The following is a 26,229-nucleotide window of genomic DNA, read 5'->3' on the forward strand; positions in this document are numbered from 1 at the left end:
AATCAAATGAATTTCAAGTGGCTGTTGAAGTGGCGTTTTATATCTAAAAAGGAAAATTATATAATAATTCAAAAAGCAAAAAATGCCTCAATATAGGAGATGATACTGATTTGCTTTAGAAAATAACTTGGCTGAGTTCTCGGGGGCGAAGGTTTTCAGAAACGCTTCTTAATGTTTCCTGGGGATCAGAGTCTCTTGCCACCTCTGAGTATCACAGTGACTATTCAATAGCTGTAACGACGACGGCAAAGCATGGGGAACGGGAAAAGTTTCTAGGAACCTCCTAAGCTGAGTCCAGGGGTGGCCTTAGACACAGATGCCCTGGGTCATTCAGACTGGAACTGAACCTAGGCTGGCCAAACGCCCTGTGTATTGTGGGTCAGCCCTTGCAGAGACCGGGTCAGACTTATTCTTGCCATGGTCTATTACACCAACTACCCAAAAAGGCTTGCTGGGTTTCTAGAAAAAGTCATGGGTGGTTGTTTTTAGAGCAACACCAGCAATTCCCTAAATAGTCACATCTGTGAAGGCAAAGAGAGGAGGGTCCAGGGAGAATTCACAGGCTCTGGAACACGAGGACACAGGGTCCTATAAACTCCAGGGAGCCAGTGTCAGGGGAGGAAAGCTATTCCTCTGTAGGACACGGCTGGAGCTGGGAAGACAAGTGATGTCAGTAAAGTGACTCGTTCCTGGATCAGGACAAAGGCTTCTCACCTACTGCTTCCACTTGGCACACTGCACATCGTAGGGCTTGGCTGAAACACCTCCCGGGAGCTGTCCCAACCCCAGGCCCCTCAGACTGCCAGCCCTGTCTCAGCAGCCGCAGCGTGCCCCTCACGCACTGCACACTGGCGTCACTCACGTCTGGCTTCCTGGAGAGGCTGTGAGTCCTCCACAAGCACCCCCCTGGTCTGTGCCTGGTGCCAGCACAGACGGTGACCTGCGCATGAGAGGCACTTAATAAGCAGGTGCTGAGAGAAGAGGGAAGAACTAATTACGGTCCTCCTCAGCGTGTGCCCAGGGCACACTACAGTGCAGGGAAATGAAATGGGAGAAGACTGCTAACCAAGCACACTCAGGGAGGACTGGCATCTCGGCCATTCCAGAGGGGCTGCTCCTCAGCATCCAAGGACCTTGTTACTCAGCCTCAGGAGGGCTGCTGAGGACATGACTGCACAGCACCAGGGACTGCACAGTCTCCCTCTGCCGCTGTCCTCTCTCGTCTCCCCTCTGAAATCCACCCACCCCACCTCCAGGCAGCAAACCCCATGGTGCCAGCCATGCCCACTTAGCCACAACTGAGTGGTCCAGCTTGGACCCTCAGCCCGCGACTCCCTCAGGGCAGCTGTAAGTGCATGTCCCTTTCACCAGAAACCCCAGTGCAGGGGACAGAACTCTGCTGCCCCCCCCCGCACTGTCCATGGTGCTGCCCTTCTCCTGGGAACAAACCGCAGTGATTTTTTTACTCTCTATCATTTTCAAACTCTACGTAGTAAAGCCAATAAAGCTGGGTGACTTTCATGTTTGATGTCTCTCTGACCTGTCGCTTTTGCGTCAGCCTGGCCCACAATCTGCCCGTGGCTTATTTTCGTACAGCTCCTGCCTGCACAGTCTCCCAGCTCCTCCTCTGCGCACTCTGCACAGTCACCTCACAACCTGGCCACCAGCCGTTCCTGCTCAGTCCCATCTCTGAGCCTTTGTTTGCCGCTAAAACAGAAAAACTTTGCAGGGCCTTGTTTTATGGAAATACCGCCCGTCTCCGCTCAGGTGCCCCTTTCAGCAAGAGTGGCCTCAGCTGCGCAGCCGGTGACCGCACTTGGCACACCTGCCACTCGCCGGGCTGGCACAGCACACTGTCACCCTGCCCACTCCACAGGGAGGTGTCACTCGGCAGGAAGGACGCAGTGTGGGTCTGACCCCATCTGCCCGCCGGTACACAGCGCCCCCCCAGCCCCAGCCCCAGCGCCCGCGGGCATATGCGCGGACCTACCAGGCGGTGCTGCCGTGTGAGCCGCGGTCCAGGTCGCAGAGCAGCTCCAGGGTGTGCGCAGTGCTGGACGCATCGTCTGGGGACTCGTGGCCGCCTGGCTCGGACTCCTCCGGCATCCTCCACACCGCCGCGCAGGTCTGGACTCTGCTGTCCGCGGCTGCGAACAGAGAGCATGGTCAGCAGGTGCGCGCGGCCCCGGCGTGGACGGCAGCGCCCGGCCCCTGGCTCCGCGGGCAGGCAGCAGGCAGGAAGGCCCCGCTGCCGCTCCCGCCTCTCCCTGGTCCCAAAAGCATCCTTCCACTCCCGAAAAGAATGTAATTTACTCAAAATTGGTCTCCAGCCACCCTTCCCCAACGGTTCTTCAGGAAACAGCAGAGCACAGGGCGGGGAAGGGAGGGCCCACGGTCCCCAGGGGCCATCCCGGGGCCAGCTGGGCAGTCGGTGGGTCTCCACTCAGCCAGAGGTGCCTGGGAGGCCTCCACCTGCAGCCACGGCCTGGGGCAGAGACCGGGCGCCAGGTCGAGCGGGGATGCCGCGCGAACCCACGCGTGCTCTCTGCTGCGCGCAGGTGACCCCCCACCCGTCCCCTGCCAGGGTCCTGGCGCCCCTGATGTCAAAGACACTCCCAGAATCCACGCCCTGTCAGAGCCCTAAGGAGCAACTAAGCTTAGAAGAGAAAGACGGGTCACTTGTTTCCGCCCATGTGCCAGGCTCCAGGTCTCTGCCTCTCTAGAAAATTTTTCAGTAAGACAATGAGGTTTAACATTATGTGATAAAAATTTAATCATAAATTCCTAAATGCAAATCCCTCCACAGTGTGCCTTCCATTTAGCTCTGTTACATGCTAAGCTGCCCCCCCCCCTTAAAGGTGGCCTTTAAGGCACTATGATAAAAACACAAACAGGTTTCAGCGCTGACCAGCGACTGATCCCACGCAAAGGCAGAAAGGGCTGTGGGGGGGAGGAGGAACACCCATCAGCAGTATTTCCTACGCAGGAAATACGGAGGAAACAAAGGACCTCACATGACATTCGAAACGTCCCACATATCAGCTGCAACGGCCCTTCAATCTACATGCCAACTAATCACCAAGAAAGGCGCTGTGAGCACGGAGCGGACTGCCTGGCTTCTGGGCATTATCAGCATCACCATTATCACCCTAATCACACAGCAGGGAGAGGGCCCAGGACTCAACCACGTCTTCTGATCCCAATCTCAGTGCTCCTCTCACACGTCTCCCTGGGTCTGAAAGCCCGGACCGTGGCTGAGAAATAGACCATGTGTGCCATACACACACTCGATGCTAACACTTCCACTTCACCCACGGAGTGCACAATGGCTCCTGCCTACATAAGTTCACTTTTGCTGAAACTTCCAATGACAGTCTTTTTATAGAGCCTGGGAGACTGGCAATGGTGCTCCTGAATACACGAGAATAACCGAGAGTCGGCAACTGCGAGGTGGAAAGAAGAAATGAACGCCTGAAACATTCGCCCAACAGGGGCCCAGACTGTATTAACCTCCTAACGACAAGCAAAGAAATGTCTAATCTGAAAGTGAAGGGACTACAGCGCGGGAACTAAATCGTGGCTGTAAGTGAAGGAAGCACACAAGTGGCACCAGGCACGCAGTAAAGTGGCCGTTCCTGGGAGAAGTGACGGGCAGAGGCCCCACTGCACACACTCCGTCCTTGGAGGATTTGCTCAGACGTCAGGAGAACAACTCCTCTCCTGTAAGTACCCGTTCACCGGACAAACAAAAGTTGGGGTGAAACATCAAACACCTTCCCCGTGAGAAGGGGAACAAAACGAGAATTCCACACATCACCACCTCTGGTTCACGGCTGACACCAGCGTCCTGACTACTTCGGCATGGCAAGAAAAAAACAGAGGTGTAAAAACAGCATCACATGCTAACAGTTACATGTGCAGGAAATTTGATAGGTCCTACACTATACTATTAGAAAGAAACAGAAAATTTAGCAACAGTGCTGAACACAAAGGTGATCTATAAAAATCTATAGTCTATCTATAGACTAGCAAAAAATTTAGAAAATGAAATTTGAAATAGTATTAACAATCACATTACGAATCAAATATCCAATAACATCTGAAGCTCAAGGTGTAAGACCTGCGCATGGCAAACGAGGAACGCTGCTGAGAGAAAGGGAAGACCGAGGGTGGAGAGTGTACCGCGTTCAGGGACAGGAAGCCTCGCACCTGCACCGTGTCAGCGAGCAGTAACCAGAGCTCCAGCAGCCTTTCTCTGTAGAGATCAGCAACCTGCTTCTGAAAGTCTAAAATTTACATGAAAATGTGAACTGCCCAGACAGCCAAGACAGTCACGAAGAAGGAAAGTGGACAGTTCACCAATCTAACACCAGATTAGTGTTAAAGAGATGAATAGTCCAGAGGAAGGAAGTGGAGGCAGGCATACCTTAGGAAGATGGTCACCTGATTTAGGACAAACACGCCACTGCATGGTGTGGGCTAAGGGTGGTCTTTGCAATAAGCGACGCTGGGAGAATTATACATGCAGATGAAAAATAAACTCACATCCTACCTCACAACACACTCAACAGCCAATTCCAGAGAGACTGAGGGTCAGAATGGAAAAATAAAATAAGGCAGACCTTTTCCAGAACACTTAGTGGGATCAGCAGGTCTCTCCAACAGGAAGGAAAAGCACTAGTCACCAAGGAGAGACTGAGAGCGTAAGCCATGTTAAGACGAAGAACCTCGAGTCACCAAGATAGTGGACCTCATCAAAGCTAAAACTGCTGCTCTTGGAAACACACTGTTAAACATGAAGCAAGACTGGGAGAACATATGCATAACACACGTCTGACAAAGGGCTTGTATCCAGAATATATTAAAAAACTCTTACAACTTACGACAAATGACCCAATTTTTTAAAAATGGGCAGAAGACTGAATCAGACACTCCATGAAAGAAAACCCAGGAATGGTCAGTGAGCAGCAGAAAAGATGCTCCACATCCACAGTAACGGGAGAGATGCTAAGTAAAACCAAACGAGGTACACTGCACCTGCTGGAGTGGATGGGTTTCATTTAAAAAGATCAGCAATACCAAGTACTGGCAGAGACCAGAGCACCCGGCCCCTCCTGAGTTGCTGGGAAGTGTACACAGCACAGACATGTCAGAAACACTCTGGCAGCCGGGCACCCAACAACCAGATGACCTATTGCTCTCGGGAGAGGCTGCACAGAGTGTGGCTTGTTGACAAGCCTGTGGCTGCTCTCTGGCCCCAGAGTAAGAGTGGCCTGGTGATAGTGTGCAACTGCCAGAAGTCAGGGGCAGCAATTATCACAATGACCCACTAGGCCAGGGTGCCAAAAAGGAAGGCCAACTGGCCGAGAGCTGTGGAGACAATGTCCTAAGAGCAAGCAGATGGCCCTGCCCTGGAGAGCGACTGGCCTAGCACATGCCTGCATGCAGACCGACAAACTCAAAGGAAACGAATGAGTGAGCAGGAGACTGAGGGAAGCCACCCATCAGACGTCGTGATCCTTTCCTGTTTCTTGTCTGAGTCCTGTTTCCTCCTGATGGAGGAGGGCACAGCAGACACAGCGACCCACTAGGATGGCTGAGGCTTGGTCCTACCTGCTCTGGGGACGGAGGCTCGCCCTGCCCACCTGACAGGAAGCCCACTGTGCCCCAGTGGCCTCAGAGCTGCTTCCAGGAGACAACTAAGGCACCAACCAGGGGAAGGGAGCACACTGACAGTGAGGGGAGGGGCCATCTGGCACAACCATGTTTCACTTACATTTTCTCATTTATTTCCAAAAAAATTTCTTTTACTCTCAATAAATAACCTCAGTCTCAGAACTTAAAAGCAAGAGCACTTGGGAAGCGGCATGAGTATCCTCAGTGCTGACTCCCGCCTGCGTCTGTACCCTTGACAAGCATCTGCAGTCCTCCCCTTCCCACTGGGAAGCAGACGCCTGTGTCCTGCTCGTGGCTCGGCTTTAGACTGTGGTACCTGCTCTGCCAACGGGGTGTTAGCAGATGTGAAACAGGCAGAGACTTGCATCGCCCTTGCACAGCCAGGCTGGACGAGCAGACGTTTGCTGTTGCCATGGGAGCAGGGACTGGAGAGCCACTGCTCCTGGGAGGAGGGGCCCAGCTGGCAGCTTGGAACTAAGCCCAGACACGCCCAGCCGGACCATCCAATCTCCGGCCAAGGTGCAGACAGCTAGGACAGAAATAAACCCTCCGTATGGGCCGCTGAGGTTCTGTGGGTGTTTGTTAGGCAGCAGGAAGCTGACTTATAATAACACGTAGCCACTAACTACCATCACACATGTGTGCTACTATCATGTAGCCACTAACTACATTCACATATGTGCGCTACTATCATGTCACCACTAACCACAATCACACATGTGTGCTATCATGTAGTCACTAACTACAGTCTCATATGTGTGCTACTATCATGTAGCCACTAACTACTCACATGTGTGTGCTATCGTGTGACCACCAACTATAATCACACGTGTGTGCCAGCCTCCGTCTGGTTATGAAATCACAGAGCCGAGTCAGACAGACACCCCCCACAAGGATGTACCACATATTCAAATGGTTACATAATCAAGGTCAGGATCGGTGATGCCTTAACCGAGACCCAGGTGGAGCGCAGCAGGAGACTGATGCCCTCCTCGGGGAGAGAACCATGATGGGATGGGTCGGGAAGACCTGGGCACGGGAACAGAAACTGCGCAAAGGCATTCCAGAAGTCGGGTCAGGGCCCGCAGCCCAGGAGGAGAGGGAATGGCCAGTGGTTCAAGTTTGGGTATGACAAAGGGAACTAAAGCCATAAGAAATGAGGTGTGAGGCCCTCCCAGGGCTAGGCCAGGCAGGGTCTTGAGACCAGACCCATGTGGAGGGTCTGTTCTGGGTAACAGCATGGAGACGGGCAATTCTGAACAAGGACATAGTGCCCAGCAGAGAGTAAGAATTCAACCAACACAAAGAAAGAGAAAAAGGCTGGTGTCATGCTTTAGAGTGGACGGCCTGGCGTCAGGGTGTGGGGGGACTGAATCGGAAGAGGCCACAGCAGGGACACGAGTCAGGGTCACTGAACATTTATCATCAAGCATGTTTAGCACAGGCAAGAAGTGGCAGTCCTGGGAACCCCAAGAAAGGCAGCTGGAGCAGACACCTCATTCCCTATTCTGGAGCCCGGGATGCACACGCCTGCTGTGCGGTTCCCATGACACACGTCCCGCCCCATGCTTGCTCAGAGGGGGCACGGCTCCCAGAACTCCCACGGTCCACCACCAGGGAAACAGACAGGTGGATGCTGTGGGTGCAGGGGCGCCCTGGAGGACCTGAATAACAGGGAGTGAAGACTGTCCAGGGATGGCAAACAAGGGAGCTCCTGAACCCGACAGGGATGCACCACAGGATGGGGAGGTCACAGAGATTCCCACGAGCAGGTGGGATCCATACATAACCACCACAGCAGTGGAAATGTCGGCTTGTCAGCGAGACATGAGCTCATGTAACACAAAGAGAAAGCCACACTAGATTCTTCTGCCAACTGTGGTGAACCAAAACAACTTTTCTAAAACTCTGAAATAAAAGGAAAAGAGCTCAAGGAAATTTCTAGCATATGGAAAACTGAATTGGCTTTTCTAAAAAGATTTTAACATTTTCTTTCCAGAACCTAATCTGAAAACATGGTGGGTAGAAGGTGAGTCCAAAGTCCCTTACTGAGAACGTGGCCACCAGCAGTCACCCTGAGGAAGCCCAGAGTGACAGTTGGGGGCCACAGGAGGTGCCTGCTGGCACCAGCCCTGGAAAGGTGCAAACGGCAGACCTCGCTGAATGAAGAGTGCGCTGCAGGTCCGAGGTATAAGGCAGGCATCGCCAGAAGCTTCCCAAACCCTCAGCAGCAGATGAAATTAGAGGTAAACAGCACTGAATCAGCAGGCTGGGGTACAGCCACCCAGACATGCAAATCGGGCTCCACTCCCAGGATTTCCTGTCTGTGGATCTCAGCAGAGCCTCCAGCACCCACCCAGCAGCAGTCAAAGAAACGAAGGTGCTTTCATGGAGGAAAGCCTACTCTGTAAGAGGGAACGCTGCCATAGCCAGCGAGCATTCGTTCATTCTTCTGTCTGTCTACTTTCAGAGGGGCAGGGCCCTGCTCCATGAGCCGAGCCCAAGGCTGAACCATGGCATCATGCCTTCGTTCCAAACGGAGAAACTGAGGCCCGGTGGCAGGACTGACTCCGGGGCTCTCAAGGCTGGCTAGTTAGCTCGGAGTCAGGAGGAAATGAACTCTCCTGCCTCACAGAACAGCCATCGCTTTCAGAGAGAAGGTACCGACTCCAACTTGGGTCCTTAGGTAAACTGGAAGCCTCTATTTCTCACACAGCACATGAGCTGAAGGCACTTAATGAGACAAGGAGGTAGTGGGGCACAGGGACAGAGAGGCATCCAGGGCTGAGCGCCTGTCTGGGATTAGAGCCTCTGTGAGTCTGAGCAGCCGCTCCAGTCGCTGGCTAAAGGGCTAACAGTGCCTGGCTGGGGACAGGCTGGGGACAGAATCCCATCAGGCTGGAGGGGAGGGGCTTCCAAGGGGCCTGCAGGCAGAGAGCAGGATTGAATTCAGAATCCAGGGCTATTTTTAGAGGCTTCAGCGTCTGAGTCTGCTGCAGGCTTGGGGGTGGTGGTGAGATGAGCAGAATCCAGCTCCACAGCCACTCCCAGTCCAGGCTCAATGTGCTGTACCCACGGGAAGTGGGCGCTGCGCCTGAGCCAGATTCTCCACAACCAGCCATTCTAAAGGGCAGTGTCCCGTGTGAGTGACAGTCTGGTGCACGGAAGCAGATGATCAGAGAGGCGACAAACGCGAGAGGCCTCTCCCTGAGCAGGTTCCTGCAGTCACCTCCTATCCCAGCATAGTGTGGGGAGCTCTGGGGGTGGTGGCAGGGGAGATGCAATGGAAAGGCTGGGTGGAAGGTGGGTGGGGGGCTGGCTGTGGCCTCCAGAGACAAGTGACCAAGGCAGCACCACCATGCTGGGGAACATGGGGAGCTCGGATAGCCAACCTTTCTTGAAAGTCGCCGATTGTCACCAGATCCCCACGAACCTCCTGTGCAGCCAGCAGGAGGTTCTTGGAGGATGACAGTGGATAGTCACAAACTTCACCAGGCAGGTGACACCAACTGCAACTGCTGTTTCCAATGTGCTGGTCACAGAGGCAGAACAACGCAGCCCTGGCTTCAGGCACCCAGAAGCCGCTCCAGCATGTCTGCTCACAGTGCCTCTGGAAGGGTCCCTGCAGCCAGGCACCGGCAGCAGCAGGGACAACAGTGACAACCTGGCCAGCCTGCTTCAGGGCTTCGGCTCTCCCCGCGAACCTCCTCCAGGTGGGCATGCCATGCCCGCTGGCAGATCTGGCCGCTGCCTGGTCCTGAGTGGCCATGTGCTAAGAGTGCTTTTGCATTTTAAAGAGGCACAATAGCAAACAAGGACGGATGTGGGAGAGACCAAATGGCCCAAAAAGCCAGAAACAGTTCCAAGCTGGCCCTTCACAAAAAACCTTCTCTCCACTCCTGTCTCGGCTCCAAGCCCACCCCTCACACCCTGCTGGTGACAGACCAGAGTTCCTTGGGCATCTCCCCATGTCAGTTGGCTGCGTCCAGGGTGCTGAGGGCCTTCTGTAATAGGTCCCTGAGTGGTATGGTGTGTGGGTGTCTGGGAACTCGGCCCCCGAGTGGGCCCAGGACCCTCATCCTTCTGTGACGCTGTTGCTTTGGTCTGGCATCATTTCCCATGGCCCTCTCCACACAGGGCTGGTGCCCCAGGCTTTCTGCCCACCAGCTCTAGAGGCCTGAGCCCAGGCTGTGCTCTGGCTCCTTCCACAGGCCCCTGCATGGCCCAACTGCAGGTACACAGAACAGGAAAGCAAGCACTAGGCCCGCAAAAGGCAGAGAATTGGGACTTCAATTCTTGGGTAAGGGAATGATTTACTGACTGATGTGTTTAACCTTTCTAATATTTTACCCCAGGCTCAAATATCAAAAACACCCTCTTATAAAAATAACCAATCAACACAATTTATACATAAAAACACCTACTTTTTTCATAAATACTGGGGAGATGTGGGAAAACCTTCACATTTAGAGCCCAACAGAGGTGGCACAGGTAACGCCCTGGGTGCTGCTCAGGGCCGTGTGAAATCCTCAGCCTCGGTCTCCCATCTGCTTCCCAGACGGGAACTAACCTGCCCTCGGGGATCCTGAGCTGAAATGAGGCGGGAAGGGAGTGCCCTTGTCACATGGCCCATGCAGTATGGCAACACCGAGTGGCCGCAGTGGGCTGGCGGGTGCAGGGCGCTAAAGATCGTGCAGGCAGGTCTGCAATCTGTAGCTAGGGAACAGAACCTTGAGGTCCGTCGGGGTGATGCAGGTTTACATAAGCAGCGTGGGAGTGTAATTCATGTTACATCACACAGCTCACCACTTTCGGGAACTAAATGGGGTTAGTGTCTGGTAGGAAGTCCAGGTTCAAATACCAGACTGCTTTAGAAGGTGAACTGCTTGGAAATTTGAATTTCCTATCAACACTGCAAAAAAGATAACTAGTGGGTACCAGTCAGTGCAGCTACATTTGAAGGTGGAAATCCCAGCCCAGGCAGCTGAGTAAGTTCACAGGATTCCAGGAGAGACCACAAACAGGACAGTGATCGGGGCTCCATGCTGGACCAGCACAAGTACCCATCGCTTGGCCCACTGGCCTCCCGCTCACCCTCTGCCCCTCTGGGCCTGCCCTGCTGCTCAGGGTGCTGGACCTGGCCCAGGGCTGCTCTGGGCCGCGCATGCCTTCACCTTCAACAGAGGGAGGGATCAGGTCTACCTTTTGTCTGCAGCAAACACACAAGGCCACAGGCTCCGAAGAGCTGAGCATTTCCTTTCTCCCTGCACCTTGCACATGGCTGAACATACCCCAAACCGTGGTCCCTGCCTATTTGGTTGTTTCACTCATTCCCTCGTGTTTAACCTTGAAACCCGACTGCAAATGCCCCCACATCAGAGCCCACAGACGGCCGTGGGCGGTGGGCCGCAGCGCCGGCTCCTGGCGCGTGTGCCGGGTGATGGGCTTGGGGCAGAGCCAGCTGCTGCGTGACGCCGTTGCCTAGGGAACGGCACCGACACGTGTGCCGCGTCCACACGGGCCAGGCGCTCCGCAGCCCTCCGGGCGCAGAGGGCGCAGGGCAGCCCCGCGGGTCGGCATTAATGCTCCCGGGGGCGCGGAGCCTCTCCCGGGCCTCACGCCTCCGCTGGCAAACAGGCTCTCCCGGCCCCGCTAACGAGCCCGGCGTCCCTCGCCCACCAAAGGGCGCGGGCCGGGAGGCCCTCGAGGGGGCTCTTCCTGGGCAGCGCGGCAGCCCGTTCCTGTCCATCCTTCCTAAGCGCGCCGCCGCTCGGGAAGCCCCATCTCCCGCAGCGGGCAAGGGAGCAGCTGCCTGGGGTTAAGGCACCTACAGCCCTTCCCTACAGCCCTTCCCTACAGCCCCTTCTTACAGCCCTTCCCTACAGCCCTTCCCTACAGCCCTTCCCTACAGCCCCTTCCCTACAGCCCCTTCTTACAGCCCTTCCCTACAGCCCTTCCCTACAGCCCTTCCCTACAGCCCCTTCCCTACAGCCCCTTCTTACAGCCCTTCCCTACAGCCCTTCCCTACAGCCCTTCCCTACAGCCCTTCCCTACAGCCCTTCCCTATAGCCCTTTCCCTACAGCCCCTTCTTACAGCCCCTTCCCTACAGCCCCTTCTTACAGCCCCTTCCCTACAGCCCCTTCCCTACAGCCCCTTCTTACAGCCCCTTCTTACAGCCCCTTCCCTACAGCCCTTCCCTACAGCCCTTCCCTATAGCCCTTTCCCTACAGCCCCTTCTTACAGCCCTTCCCTACAGCCCCTTCTTACAGCCCCTTCCCTACAGCCCCTTCTTACAGCCCCTTCCCTACAGCCCCTTCTTACAGCCCCTTCCCTACAGCCCCTTCTTACAGCCCCTTCCCTACAGCCCCTTCCCTACAGCCCCTTCTTACAGCCCCTTCTTACAGCCCCTTCCCTACAGCCCTTCCCTACAGCCCTTCCCTATAGCCCTTTCCCTACAGCCCCTTCTTACAGCCCCTTCCCTACAGCCCCTTCTTACAGCCCCTTCCCTACAGCCCCTTCTTACAGCCCCTTCCCTACAGCCCCTTCCCTACAGCCCTTCCCTACAGCCCCTTCCCTACAGCCCTTTCCCTACAGCCCTTCCCTACAGCCCTTTCCCTACAGCCCCTTCTTACAGCCCTTCCCTACAGCCCTTCCCTACAGCCCTTCCCTACAGCCCCTTCCCTACAGCCCCTTCTTACAGCCCCTTCCCTACAGCCCTTCCCTACAGCCCTTTCCCTACAGCCCCTTCTTACAGCCCTTCCCTACAGCCCTTCCCTACAGCCCTTCCCTACAGCCCCTTCCCTACAGCCCTTCCCTACAGCCCCTTCCCTACAGCCCTTCCCTACAGCCCTTTCCCTACAGCCCCTTCCCTACAGCCCCTTCCCTACAGCCCCTCCCCTACAGCCCTTTCCTTACAGCACTTTCCCTACAGCCCCTGCCCTACAGCCCCTCCCCTACAGCTCTTTCCTTACAGCACTTTCCCTACAGCCCCTTCCCTACAGCCCTCCCCTACAGCCCTTTCCTTACAGCACTTTCCCTACAGCCCCTGCCCTACAGCCTCCAGGCCCCAGGGCTTCAGAGCCCAGGTGGCCACAGGCGGTCTCAGGCAGCTGCCACTGGTGGTGCTGACGCTGGGGAAGGAGGCCAGGCGGGCTGGCCATGTGGGCGCCCGGGGCTGCGCTCCCTCCAGGACGCAGGAAACACCCCACAACAGTGAGGCCCTGGGGACGCTACTCCAGGCCTCCCACCAGCCCTTCCGGCCCTGCCAGGTCAGGGACCCCGGGAAGGATTCCAGGCAGTGAAGGGCAGCGCAGAAGCCAAGACCTTGCGGGGCTTCCCCTGTCCTCCAGCTCCCTCGCTGTTCCACCACCCGTTTCTAACTGGGCGCCCACGGCCTCTCCAGCACAGACCACTATCTCGTCGCAAAACAAAAAAAATGCAAACTCTGAATCTGAAAGGTATTTTGGAACCGTTTGCTGGTTTCGGAAATCCTGATTGAAACTGCCCAGGTCCTCTGAACGTCAGCTGGGGCAGGACAGCTGGGGCAGGAACGCCAGGAACCCCACGGAGAGTGGTCACCGAGCTCCCCTGCTTCTGCAGGGCCCATGCGTCACAGGGACTAGTGATGGAGCAGGTCAGGAAACAGCGCCTGGCGTCCTGGAGGCCCAGGAGCACAGGCAGCTGCCCAGTGCTGAGCGACAGGCCAGCTGCTCCCCCCCCCCCCCCGGCCTCCTGCAGGTGTCAGCTAGCGGACCTGTCAGCCAGGGGCCAGGGTCACTTGACAAGAGTCCAAATGCGCAGACCCCGTGGACAAGGCCGACCTCGTGTCTCAGAAAGGCGCCCGCCCGGAAAGCTCGGCCAGACCCTGCGGCTCCAAGAGGCCCACGTCCAGAGGACACCTGATCTCCAGGTACAGACGGGGCCCAGTCACGCACACAGCGCTGGGACGTGCACCATCTCAAGGTCTACAGGGAGGGGCTCTTAAAATGAGATGCCACTCAGCCAGACGGGGACATGAGGGCCCCCCAGCCAGCTTCCACACAGGGTGTACAAGGGGCCCCTTGGCGCAGTGACACCCTTCCACATAGACCAGCATATTCTGCTCCCGAAGCCACAAGGCTTCCTGTTTCCCTGGCCTCAGGCACTGTGCACTCAGGGCCCATCCTGACCTTTGTTCTCTACCAGCCTGAGTCTCAGGGCACGTCCCTCAGCACTGAACCCCACAGACAGGAGATCACACCCCGCTTCCTCCGCAGCGCTCCTGCCCCACCCCCGCCAGGCTCCGGCAGCCCTGCTTACCTGTACAAGACAGGCATTCACCCCTATGTGCCCAACAGTGACCCTTGCCTCTCCCGCCTGGCCCTCCTGGGAAATCCAACTCCGTGAACAGCCCAGGATGACCACAACAGCCCTCCTCTCAGAGGGGACATTCACACACATCCACAATCGTGGGTTCCCACTGTTTCCCAGCCAGCACCCACTTCTCACAGGACTGCCCCAAGTCCTCCGACAGCCCTGCCACCACCCTGCTCTGCCTTCTGCCAGAGTCCCAATCACTAACTTCCTCCCTGATCCCACAGCACTGACCACCAGCTGCCATGTGCCACATTCACTCGTGGCTCATTTGTGGTCTCTATGGTCCCCACTCCATGACAGCAAGCTCAAGGGCGAGGGCTTTGTGCTCCTACAGGCCTCCGCCTCCACCAGAAGCAAGCTCAATCCCTGTCTTCAGAGCACACGAATGGATGACTCTTCCCTGCCTGTCCTTGGCCACACCTTCTACCATCCTTAGACCAGAACCTGCAGGGCCCACTGACCTCCTACCTCACACTCAAGCCCACTCCTTCTTGCTCATGTGGCCCCTGCTGTCAGACCTGAACACGCCCAGCACAGCCTCTCAGCCCCGTGTCAGCTGCATCTTCTTCTGGAATGCCATTCGCCCAGACCTTTGCACAGTGCATCCACACCCATGCACACACACACACATGCATGCACAGGCACACCCATGCACACACACACGTGCATGCACCAAAAAATAATGACATATCATATAAGGTATACAAAGGACGAGATGCAAAACACTTTTTAAATACAAAAGGGTCAAAATGACCCCTTATGAAAGACACTGTTTACTACCACTAAAGTGATGGGGCCGGGCATAGAGGGTTGTTGTCTGTAGAGTCCACTGTTCCCAGGAACCAAAGCTGTAATCAAGAGAACGTCTTTTCTTCTCAGACACGGTCCATGCTTCTCCAAGGATTTTCCCTAAAGGGTATTTATTCCAACCCTGTCTTCACGATGGCTCACCATATGGCCCCTCTGTACTGAATTTAAGGTGCCCGTGGCTCCCCAAGGAGGAAGGGAAGGGGGCAGGGAGTGAAACAGGGCAGAGAGAAGGAGGGAACGGAAGGAGAGATAAATGTCCTCCAAATGCAGGGCAGGCGTCCCCTCAGCGGGACTGAGCAGCTCTGCCGTGGTGGAGAGACAAGGCAATCATGGGTCACTGGGGTCCTTCTGCACCGACCAGGCTGACTGCCACTCAGATCACAGGTGGTGGCAAGTATAGACCTGCTCCTGTTCCTCTCTGAACATGAGGACTAAAAAAACTGCCCTTATCTCCTGGTGCTCTGGGCCAGTCAAGGAGTGCGGAAAAGCCAGGGGAGGGGGGACCGCCTGGAGCAGAAGGACAGTCACACCCAGCATTACTACAGACATTTGGAGGTCATAAATTCAATTTTTTTGTAATTAGGATTCACACCGATGCAAAATGGGACGCCATCCTACGTGAATAGTACACAGTTCATTACATACCTGAGTGCCTCCTCTGTATCAGATTGTGCTAGGCATTGAATATGTATAATTTATAACCTACCTACTTCCAAAAGAGATCTGGGATAAAGGGCTACTTGCTAAATGCATTATGGTGTAGGTCAAAATTATATTATAAAAAATAAGACGTCATATTTTCAAAAGTAGTTTTATCTGAATGCACACCTCCTAAGACAATCATTTTCCCAATAACCAGGGTGCATGCACATTTAGGAGGTGACATTTACGACGTGGGGTGACCTGGGAGGGCAGGGGGGTGAGGAGCTGTGCCTGGTACCTCCACACATCCTCCTATGTCACCGTAGCAACACATCTGTTTATGTCCATGGTACTCACATCATTTTGTAAACAGCAAACCCAGAGTTCTTAAATCCTAAACACCTGCCGCTCCAGACCTTCCTGGGAGCATATGATAGGATGTTACACAGGGCAGCTGACGCAACCACAGGCCCACAGCTGGCGTCGCAGCTGGGGAGGGACCCAGTCAGGATTCAGATCTCTGCCCGACCACTGAGCCTGTGTGCACCCTAGTAGTACGGCCACCCCAGGGCACCATCCCGGGCACCTGCAAATGGACAAAGGTCTTAAGTCAACAGTTTCAATTCTGGCAATCTGCTCAAACCACTCAGGGACAGTTTAAAACTGCTAATGCCAGGGCCCTTTTGCCAAATATCCTGATTCCAGGTGAGGCCCAGACCTCTATAGGGAGCTCTGGTGGGTTGAGGAGTTGTCGTTTATGTTAACGGTTTGCCATGTCCCAGCATGTTCCATAAGGTATACACCCAGGGAAGGCCATGTGCTAACACGTTGCAGGTGCTCCCTGTGTTTATGGATGGTGATGATGGCAGTGCGGCTTTGGTTTACAGGGGGCCTGCTCTGTGAGCCTCTGAAGAGCATCTCTCAGTCCCCATGACAACCTCTCCAAGTAGGTCCTATTATCCCCGTTACAAATAGGGAGTCCTGGTTTTTCCCACGTTGAGTCACTGGAATCAGCCTCCCAGCCCAGCTGCTTGCACGTGAGAACCACCAGGCTCTCCTGCATTCTAGTGCAGGGTCTGGACTAGACATTACTGGTTTATTGATGGCTGGGTGTTTGGGACACAATCCAAAGTCTGGCGAACGTTAGATTTCACCTATTGCTTCCCCTGGATCTATCAGGCCTATCACTGTGTTGCAGGAGATAGGATTAATCTGAAAACACTCTGGCTTCCAAAGTCACTCTGGTGTCAACTGCGGTCCCACCGTGCGCTGGCCCAGGGACAGGCACTGGGATGCCGGGGACTCTCTAACCAGCTGCTATGTGAGAGAATGTGCCTCTCCTCCCAGCAGAGCCAACTAATTACCCAGGAATTTGTAACTGCCCAGTGCTCTCACCTGAGTAAACATACTTCACCTGGATCAGCTTAGAAACAAAACAAGTGCTTCTGGTTTTACCATATTGACTTGGGTGCCAGCACAGTGCCTAACACACAGTGGACAGGGGATCAATATTGGGGAGGAGCAAGAGAGAAGCTGCCTGCCAGGTACTGAGGTCAGCAGGGAGTACCCAGGCAGCCACGGTGAGGAGGTGAACTCGCCGGGCCTGTTTCTCCATCTGTAGAGCTGAGTTATAAGGAGATTAACACCACGGTTCATGGTAGGTGGTACAGCACCAGCTCAAACAATCCTCAGTGTCAACTGCTATCCCATCCCCCTACCTTACATACAGACCCCCACCCTGGGGCTTCCACGCCCAGTACAGCGCATGTCCACAACACTTCAGCTGTCACCCACGAAAGCCCACCGACCTGCTGATTAAAAGAGATGGTCCTAGGACTGGCAGGGCCAGGCCATCAGCCCTGCTAGAGACCCAGGCTCGGCGTCTGCAATGCTGGGAACCACACAAGCACCGGAACTGGAAACCTGAAGTCCCCACCAAGCAGCACAGAGGCCACCCCACAGCTGCCGCTGCTGCATGCTCACCCCACCTGGAAGTGACCTGCACTCCTGCTATGATCACACCACACCCCAATGCTGATGGCTGCAAGGCGCCCACACCGCCCACAGTGGGAGCCCCCCGCCCTGTTCCCTCATGGGGCCACCTCTGACTGGCAGAGCCTAGGTCACATGCTGGGTCCTTAGGGAAACTGGAAACTTGATTTCTTATTCCCCTAGTGGAAAATAGGACTAATAACTCAGAAATTTCCCCAAATACAGGAAGGCCAGTCAAAAGGTGATGAGCAGCCACAAATATTAAATGGGATGCCACTGGCTTGACTTCCAAGTGTCCCCTCAGGTACAGTGAACGCACACAGACAAGAGTCTGCCACGGCCCCAGAACGCCGGAGGAGCTGCGCCCTCTGCTGGCCAGGAGCCGTTCTGTCACATGGTCGACCACGGCTCTGACTATTCCAGGACAGTCTGACGTCAGCCAGGACAGAAGCATGGCTATAACAAATAACAGACCAGAATAACACCAACATAGCTACTGCTTATTTTTAAAATATAAGATTTTATAAAGTCTCATGTAATTACACTGGATTGAATAACAGAGGTTATCACAAAACCCCATCATTCAAAACAGAAACAGTTTCATGGTTTAAAATGAAGACTTTGGCCTGGCTGGCGTGGCTCAGTGGTTGAGCATCCACCCATGAACCAGGAGGTCACTGTTCAATTCCCAGTGAGGGCACATGCCTGGGGCTGCGGGCAGATCCCCAGTGGGAAGCGTGCAGGAGGCAGCCCATTGATGTTGATGCTACTCTCTCACATCAATGTTTCTCTCTCCCCCACTTCTTCTCTCTCAAAAACAATCAATAAACATCCTCGACAGTGAGGAGTTTAAAGAAACAAGAAATGTACAACCCAACTATATACTGTCTACCAAAAACCCACCTCCAAAGATTCACAGCACCCAGGCTAGAGGCAGGGGGGTCTTCCACAGGCTGGTGCCTGCCCAGGACAGAGACGGTCCCCCAAGGGCACCCCACCTCGGGTGAGGATTAATGATGGGCTCACATCTCCCTGCTCTCCTAATGCTTTAGCAGGAGGTGGACCCTAATGCAGACGGTGGGAAGAAGCCGGGAGAGGCCCAGTGAGGTGGGTGAAGCTTCGGTACACACGCCCTCGGAAAAGTCTGCTCTCTTGATCTGGGTCCAAGTGTGACCGCAGGTCTGTGGCGGCAGCACCAGGAGGTCCAGGACACTCCTGTGATTCTCCCAACTGGAACAGCTGTCTGCAACACAGCTTCCCTGAGGACAGGAAGACCTAGCAGCCACCTTCTACGAGCCACGTGTCCACTGAGGGTGGGTGTCAGGCAAGAGATCAGCACACTGGGTCGGAGAGCAGACGAGCGTTATTTAGATATCAGGAGAACACTCTCAGCTTGGAACTGAGGTCAGAACGCAGCATTTCAGGGGTCACTGGAGAGTGACTACAGCAAATGGGGCTTCATTATGTTTTCTTCCCTAGAACCTGAAGGACACAAGTGGTTTCCAAAGAATATTCAGGATACTGTAAAAGTCTTCCCTTTAATGTTTTTGTTAGAAAGAAGTACCAGTGCATCCTCGAAGCCTTTTAAAACTATTGATAATTTATAAGTTAATCTGAACTTCAGAATACGCTTGTATTCTATCACACAGAACAGGTAAGTCCATAAGGCACCCTTTTATTTGGATCTGACAGCTCTCATAGGTACACAAATGCCTAAAAATTATCTTGATCTATTAAACTTTGGTACACTATTAAATTTTTTATAATTCTTCCCCCCCAAAGCATCTGATTTTTTTCACATAAACAGATCAGCCTAGTTTCCCACACATTAGGGGACATATCCCTGGAGGAAAAGAGCAGACCTGCTTTGGAAACCTGACTCTGGTTCATCACCTCTGAGACTGAGCAAACGCATTCTCTGAACCTGAGTGTTCTTATCTGTGAGGTGGGGCGTGTCAGAGGCCTGCACTCAAAGGGTGAAACTGAAACCACCGGCAAACAAGAACCTTGTAGAACACTAGCCAACAGTCAGGGTGCCGTCTGTGGGGGTCAAGGGGCCTCTGCCAATACAGGTGTCACCATCTTCCACACTCCGTCTGAGAGACCAGAGAAGAGTGCAGGGCTGTAGTCTCCTTGGTCATGTATTACTCACTCTCCAGTCAACCTGATTTTCAAAAACAATAGAGGACTTTACAAAACACAGATCACTGATTCCGTATTTTTTGGTAGCTCTTCCCCACACACAATTGACAGTCTTTGGATGAACAGTCTGGGCTCTGTAATTTATAGGTGATTTGAACAGGTTTGGGGAATCTATGCAGAGCCTGTCCCATCAAGGTTAGGCCCCACCCAAGTCAGGTGTCTGTTATAACTGAGATGACGAAGCAGATTCTCTGTGGACTCTTCATTCAACATCAGATGGAGAATCCGTGCAGAGCCCCAAGTTCCTAACGTCTTCAGTGTCATCAGTTTCACGTGGAAGCAGCTTGGAGATTCTAACAGGTAAGTAAACAAAGGCAGCAGGTACAAATGGGGCCAACTCCAAACACTTTTCAACAGTTTGGGACTCAAAATGATTTTTTTTCATATTTTAAAAAGGACTTTCAGAACTTAATTCTAAACAATGTGGTTTTTGGGGAGTGAACTACAAACAAATCCTACGAGGGTGAGGACTTGGATTTTTTCACGTGACCCTCTCTTCCTTCCATTCACTTCACTGAGTGAAAACTAAGGCAGAGAACGGACAGACAAGCTTCCTGCCACCTGCGTGTCACCGTCACCATCTGTAAAGTGTACAAGCTGGCACAACAGGAACTTGCAGAAACACAGGGCTGGACAGAAACTGAAGGACCACAAAGTCCAGTCACCTGAAAGACATGGGAGCCCCTGCAGCATTGGTAAGAGTGGCCACCAATGTCTGTGGTCCCTCCCTCTAGGGAGGGACCGAGACCCGGCTTCTCCAGGGGTGGCCCAGTCATCACTGGTTGAGGGGCAACTCTGGTCTGACAGGCAGCTGTGACCCTGAGGACAGTCTCCTGACCTCCCAAGGTCTCTCCAAGAGGGCCCTCCCCTAGCACCTCCATCGCCCTCTGTGAAATGAACTGAGGCCACTTGGTCCCATCTCGTCTGCTTGTGGTGGAGGTGGGGGTCCCCTCTCGCCTGCTCTGTGGCAGCAGAGGCAATGACTCAGGTGTGCTCTGACCAGTAGGCAGTGAGCAGAACTTTCCCTGCATCCCAGCAACCACAGCCTGAGCAATGGAGGCACAGTTTGCACGCCATGTAGGTGGCTGTGGTGTAACTCGATTTTGAGGGAAAAGAAAGCCCTCAGTTAGGCCACGTGGCAAAGGGGAGGAGGCTCATCTCCAGACCCAATTACGGGGCTTTCCGGTAATCCGCTCAAATGCACTCTGCTGTTCCACCTGCAGTTTTCCAAGACCCTCCCTGCTGCTCTGGGCTTCCTCCCGCAGTCTTGGGGAAGCAGTGCCGGCTTCCCAGACGCAGAGCTGAGAGCCTGGATCTGTCTTAAGGGAATTAGTTGCAGGAGTCAAATTCTAATCGTTGAGGTGAGAAACTAAGGCCCAAGCAGGAGTGTGGGGAGAAAATGGGCTCCCTGTGGTAGTGGAGAGGGAGGGGCGAGGCCTCGACACCCACCCTCACCCTGGGGTCTTAATCAGCAGGCCAGGGAGCCCTTCCACTGCCTCCCACGCCCACCCCCACACAGTCACATCGACCCCATAGCAGTCCCCACACTGAGCCTGGGTCAATGACCAATCCGTCCTCTGCTCTGTCCCCTGGAGCAGAACAAGCAGGGCTGCCTGCCAGCAGAGGACACGCCAGCAGTATGTCACCCTCTGCTGCTCCGTCAGCCCCACGCTGTTCTCATTTCCCGAGGACCCTGCCGGGCATGATCTACAGTCTCCCTGACATTTCACCTTCCTCTGCTGAAAAATTCATCCCAGCCCTGGTGTGGGAAGCGCGCTCCGAATGCAGGGGCACAAGATTGATTCCCGCTGCCGGGAACACCAGCTGCCACTCAGCCTCCCTTCCACGGGGTCGCGGGATGAGTTACGCAAGTCACCAGTTCTATAGAAGGCCTCTAGAATTCTTAATTGAGAACCATTTTGCCATATCTTTTTACCTTTACTCTCCACCTTGCCTTTGCCTTTATTATTTTTTATTTTTAAGGGCCTCCCTGGTCTTCCTGAAATTTTATTTCCCAGCACACTGAGAAGGTTTTTCTCGTTTTCAGAGGACCTACACCTTTTTTAAAGATGATTTTCACGTAGTTGTATGTCTGGCGAGTCTGCGGCACTCAGTGTCCTGTGACTAGGTGAGCCTGTCATCTCTCTTTGGTCCCCTGCCTGTCCCTCAGTGATCTTTTGAAAATACAGGCCTGATCCCGAAGCTGCCCTGGCTCTGGGGCTGGGATGCGTCACTCAGACCTGACGAAGGGGCACTGAGGGGCCCTCTGCCCGGACGCCCCCTGGCTGCGAGGACCCAGGGCACAGCGTGGTAGGCGGCGGGCGGCTGGCTGCTGCTCGCCCAGCTGCCCCCCAGCTCTGTGTTCATCCTGGAGCCCTGGCCCCTGCCCAGCCCCGCCAGGCCCAAGGGAGGGAAGGCCCAGGTCCGAGCAGCTAGTTGTCCCCGCACAGGCCTCGGCCACGCCCCGGCCCGCTTCCAGGCCCACCCCTACTGGCCACACCCAGCCCCCCTCCCACAACCAGCCCCCCAGGCTGCTTCCAGCCCCAGCAGGGAGCCCTCGAGACGCTCCCCCCTCCGCCCGAGCCTGCAGGCAGTCGGGCCTCACTGCAGTCAAAACCCACCTGGGCACCGACCCTGGCAGCGCCTGGGCCAGCTGGGGCCGCGGGGCGCCTCGGCCACGGACAGAGCCTGGAGCCCGGCGCGCCCTGTGACAGCAGGCACGGCACCTAATCTGGACGGAGCCTCCCTAAACCTCTGCGTAAGTAAACAAGTCCCAGCCCACAGTTCGTATGGGCTGAACTGTGTCCCCGAAATTCACAGGACAAAGGCCTGACGCCCGGCACCTCGGGGTGTAACTGTATTTGGGGATGGGGCCCTTAAAGAGGCGATTAAGTTAAAAGGAGGTCACCAGGGTGGTGACTGGTGTCCTCGTGGGAAAAGATCAGGACACGGGCGGGGGAGAGACCACATGGGGACACAGGGAGAAGGCTCAGGGTCACCAATCCTGCCAACACCCGGCCTCAGGCCTCGGGCTCCAGGACCGTGAGAAAATGCTCTTCCGCTGCTCAAGCCCCAGTCCGCAGGTTTGTCACAGCAATGGGTGGATGGAGACAACTGCCAGGCACCTCTGGGCAAAGTGACAGCACCGTGGGCAGGAATCACCTTGGGCTGGGCCCAGGCCTCCCTCTCTGCCTCCCTGGCACAGGCGAGAGCCCCAGTCAAGGGCAGAGCGCGAATCGCTAGGCCAGGAAGAGCAGAGCAAATCGCACACCAGGGGTTGCTGTGTCCTTCCTAGAAAACTGATTCAGGTTGGGCTTTGTCTAAGCACCTCTTGTGGCTGGACACCTGGAGGCCAGACCATAAGCACGGGGCGCTGATAAATGACAGGACATTAAGCTGTGAGGAGGTGTCCACTGGGGTGCTCTGGGGATCGGGTCTTATTTAACATCTTCATTAGTGATCTGGAAGGAGCAGTAAACAGCACATTAATTAAATTTCCAGATGATACTAAATTTGGAGGTGCCACAGAAAGTCAATGAGGACAGAGAAACGACGCAGATGGGATCCAAAGAGGTTAGTCAGGAGTGTATCCAAAAAAAAAAAAAAAAGCTAATTAGGAACTTTCCTACATTCTGGACCTCCATCTGATTTCTACCAGGTGACTGTATAAGAGCAATGCAGGGGTCCCTTGTCTCAGCTCTCTCTAGTCAAGCTCTCATATCCAAATGAGGAACCTAAGGGATTCAGCAATGCTCAGGTAGACCCCTGGCAATCAGAATTCTCCTTACCTACTATTCAAAACCCAGAATCCAACACAGATTCTGGTAACATGGTGTACCTCGGTCCCCTACCTGGGAATCCACACTCAGGAGGGGGCCTGTACAGATACACACATGCGAGTTCATCTGCAACCCCTACATCCCAACTTGAAAATATAGGACGTCCTGGTGCAATATGTTCATAGACAGTCATGGAACTCTGTGCCTAGAGAAATAATATCAACAAAATTAGGACACTCGAGACACACCCAAGCCATAAAATATTTGGGTCTAAAGATCTTAGATAATGTACTGCACTCCCATGTTCACTGCAGCATTATTTATGACAGCCAAGACACACATTCTAAGTGTCCATCAATGGATGAATGGACATAGAGAACACACACAGCATGCACACACAACACACACCACGCACAAAGCATGCAAAATGCACACACACAGCAAACACCTCCCACTGCAGGCCCCTCTGGGCTGCTGTCTCCAGTAAAACTATCCTCAGTTGCCACTCTGCTCAGCACACAGCTACTCCAGTGAAGGGTCCATCAACTCTATTTTCGTCAGTCATAGAAAATGAGATGCCACAAGATATTTAAGTGCCAAAATGGAATATAAAATATATTTTGCTTGGTATGGGAGGAAAATGAAGGAAAGGGTAAGGGCCTGGCCACCATGGGCTGAGTGGCACTGCCATGGACGCATGCACGCCCTCCTGAGGAACTCCCCAAGGGCTCTCTTGCCATAACTCCCCAACTTCTTTCCTTTCAACATGCAATTTGCTGGCACCTGGATCATAAGAAAGCTCAACTCTCTCCTAGCCTAGCACCTATACCCTGAAAAAAGGAATGTGTTCCTCCTCCCATACCTGCACAGAAAACACAGAGGGGGTGTTAACCAGACAGGCAGCCATGCATGCGGCTCAGAACAGCAGCGCTCTGTGTGGAGCCAAGGGCTCCCCTGTCACGAGCAGACCCTTGGGCAGTGTCTCCACGGATTCTAATTCTCCTCCTTGCCTCTCCTGCCTCCATTCGCCAAAGGAATCTCAATCATTTCATCTCAGAATTGTGGTTTCATCAAGAGAGGCCCTAAAAAATTCTTTTCCAGGGAGACCCACATCTCCCTTTGGCTTATTGACACAAAGTAACCATTTAAACTAAAAAATGCAGCTTCCTTCTGATGTGGCGCAGAGATAAACCAGAAACTGCTGCTTTAAACAAGACACTACTCTGACCACTGCTTTAGGAGCACCCAGCCCAGGGCACTAAGGTGTCTCAGAAACTGTAGGTCAGCACCTCACCCCACAGGTGACACATGAAGCCTGAAAGAACGTGAAGGTGGCACCTGGAGCCAAGAGGGCTCGGAACATCCCCAGCAGGTTCCTGACGAGGGCAGGGGCCCAAGGAGCAGGATGAACACGGCCATGCTCACTCACTTCCCAGGAGCGGAAGTAAGCCCCCACATCACCCTGGGTCATGTTCCACAGTCCTCACACAAGCCCGGGGGTACTGGCTCCTCCCGTTACTGTGTGCTCCCAACAGTCTGACTGATCCAAACAAGGGGGGGGGGCATGAATCCCACCCTCATGTGGGAGACATCCAAAGACCGGCTAGCCAGTCCTTGCCCACCACCTGGGGGTCCAGTGTGCTCCCGTCACATGGGGGCCTGCGGCTGAGCGAGTCCCCGAGGAGCCTGGAGTGTGGGGTTAGGGAACTGACACCCAGACCACCACGGTAGGCATGCCCATCCCCCTGCATCACCTCAGGGAGAGGCCAGGAGTGAGCCAATTCTGCCATGTGCTTTTCCAGCAAGGTCCTCCTGTTGGTGACAGTACTCAGAGAAATGCCTGAGAAGTGCAGGAAAGCTTTTCCTGCAGCAGGCAAAGGACACAGCCCACGGGGGTGGGGAAGAGCTCTGGGAAGGACTAGTGAAGAGGTGCAGAGAGGACACTGGTGCCCCCTGCTGCCCAAGAGGGGGCCACTGGGTACAGTCAGCCACCACATGTGCACTCACACAACAGACAGACATACACAACACACATATGCACAACAGACACACCACATGCACACACAACAGACACATAACAGATACACACACAAAACACATAACTGATTATATACACAAGCACACACAATATACATCACACACGACAGGCAAGACACACAACATGCACACACAACACACACAACAGACAGGCATGCACACAATATACATGTGACAGACACACACGGACAGGTAAGACAGACACACACAAAACACATGCAACAGATACACATGACACACATGGAAAGAACAACAGGTGGGCATACACAACAGGCACACAGCACAGAACAGAGAGACATAATGGTGTGAACAGGCACACTCTAATTCAGAAAAAAAAGGAACTGTTTATATAACAGTGAAACTCTAGCATCTCTGCAGTGCATACAAGCTCACACCCATGATGAGCATGGGGACCCATGATAACACCTGCACAGAGCCGTGGACCAGCCCACATGAAAGCATGAGACCAGGAACCCAGGAACATTCCCAGAAGATGAGAAGGGCCAGGTGCAATTCTGGTTTTCACTAAAAGGCCTGGTAGAGGGAGGCCGAAATTCCGAGCAACGGCAACTATGTCTGCACAGGTGAGGGACAGGGCTCGCTGGGGTGCAGGTGCTGCTCAGACACATGTCCCCAGTGGTCACACCTTTTGCAATCCCCTCCTCTCAAGCTCACGCAGGACCGATGGCCTGCTCCTAACCAACAGAATGTGATGCAGGTAGCGGGTATCACTCC

General features: G+C 54.2%; 1 protein-coding gene across 1 annotated transcript in view; it reads right to left on the reverse strand.

Moving 5' to 3' along the window:
- Positions 1-26,229, reverse strand: part of EIPR1 (EARP complex and GARP complex interacting protein 1) — a 48,462-nt gene that overhangs the window by 11,794 nt on the left and 10,439 nt on the right. Inside the window, exon 4 of the mRNA XM_087823311.1 lies at positions 1,991-2,147. Within this exon, the coding sequence (XP_087679437.1) occupies positions 1,991-2,147 (157 nt within the window). The remainder of the gene's footprint in view (positions 1-1,990; positions 2,148-26,229) is intronic.

Source organism: Miniopterus natalensis, chromosome 13, assembly GCF_054644295.1.
Source record: "Miniopterus natalensis isolate mMinNat1 chromosome 13, mMinNat1.hap1, whole genome shotgun sequence".
NCBI classification, from domain to species: domain Eukaryota; kingdom Metazoa; phylum Chordata; class Mammalia; order Chiroptera; family Miniopteridae; genus Miniopterus; species Miniopterus natalensis.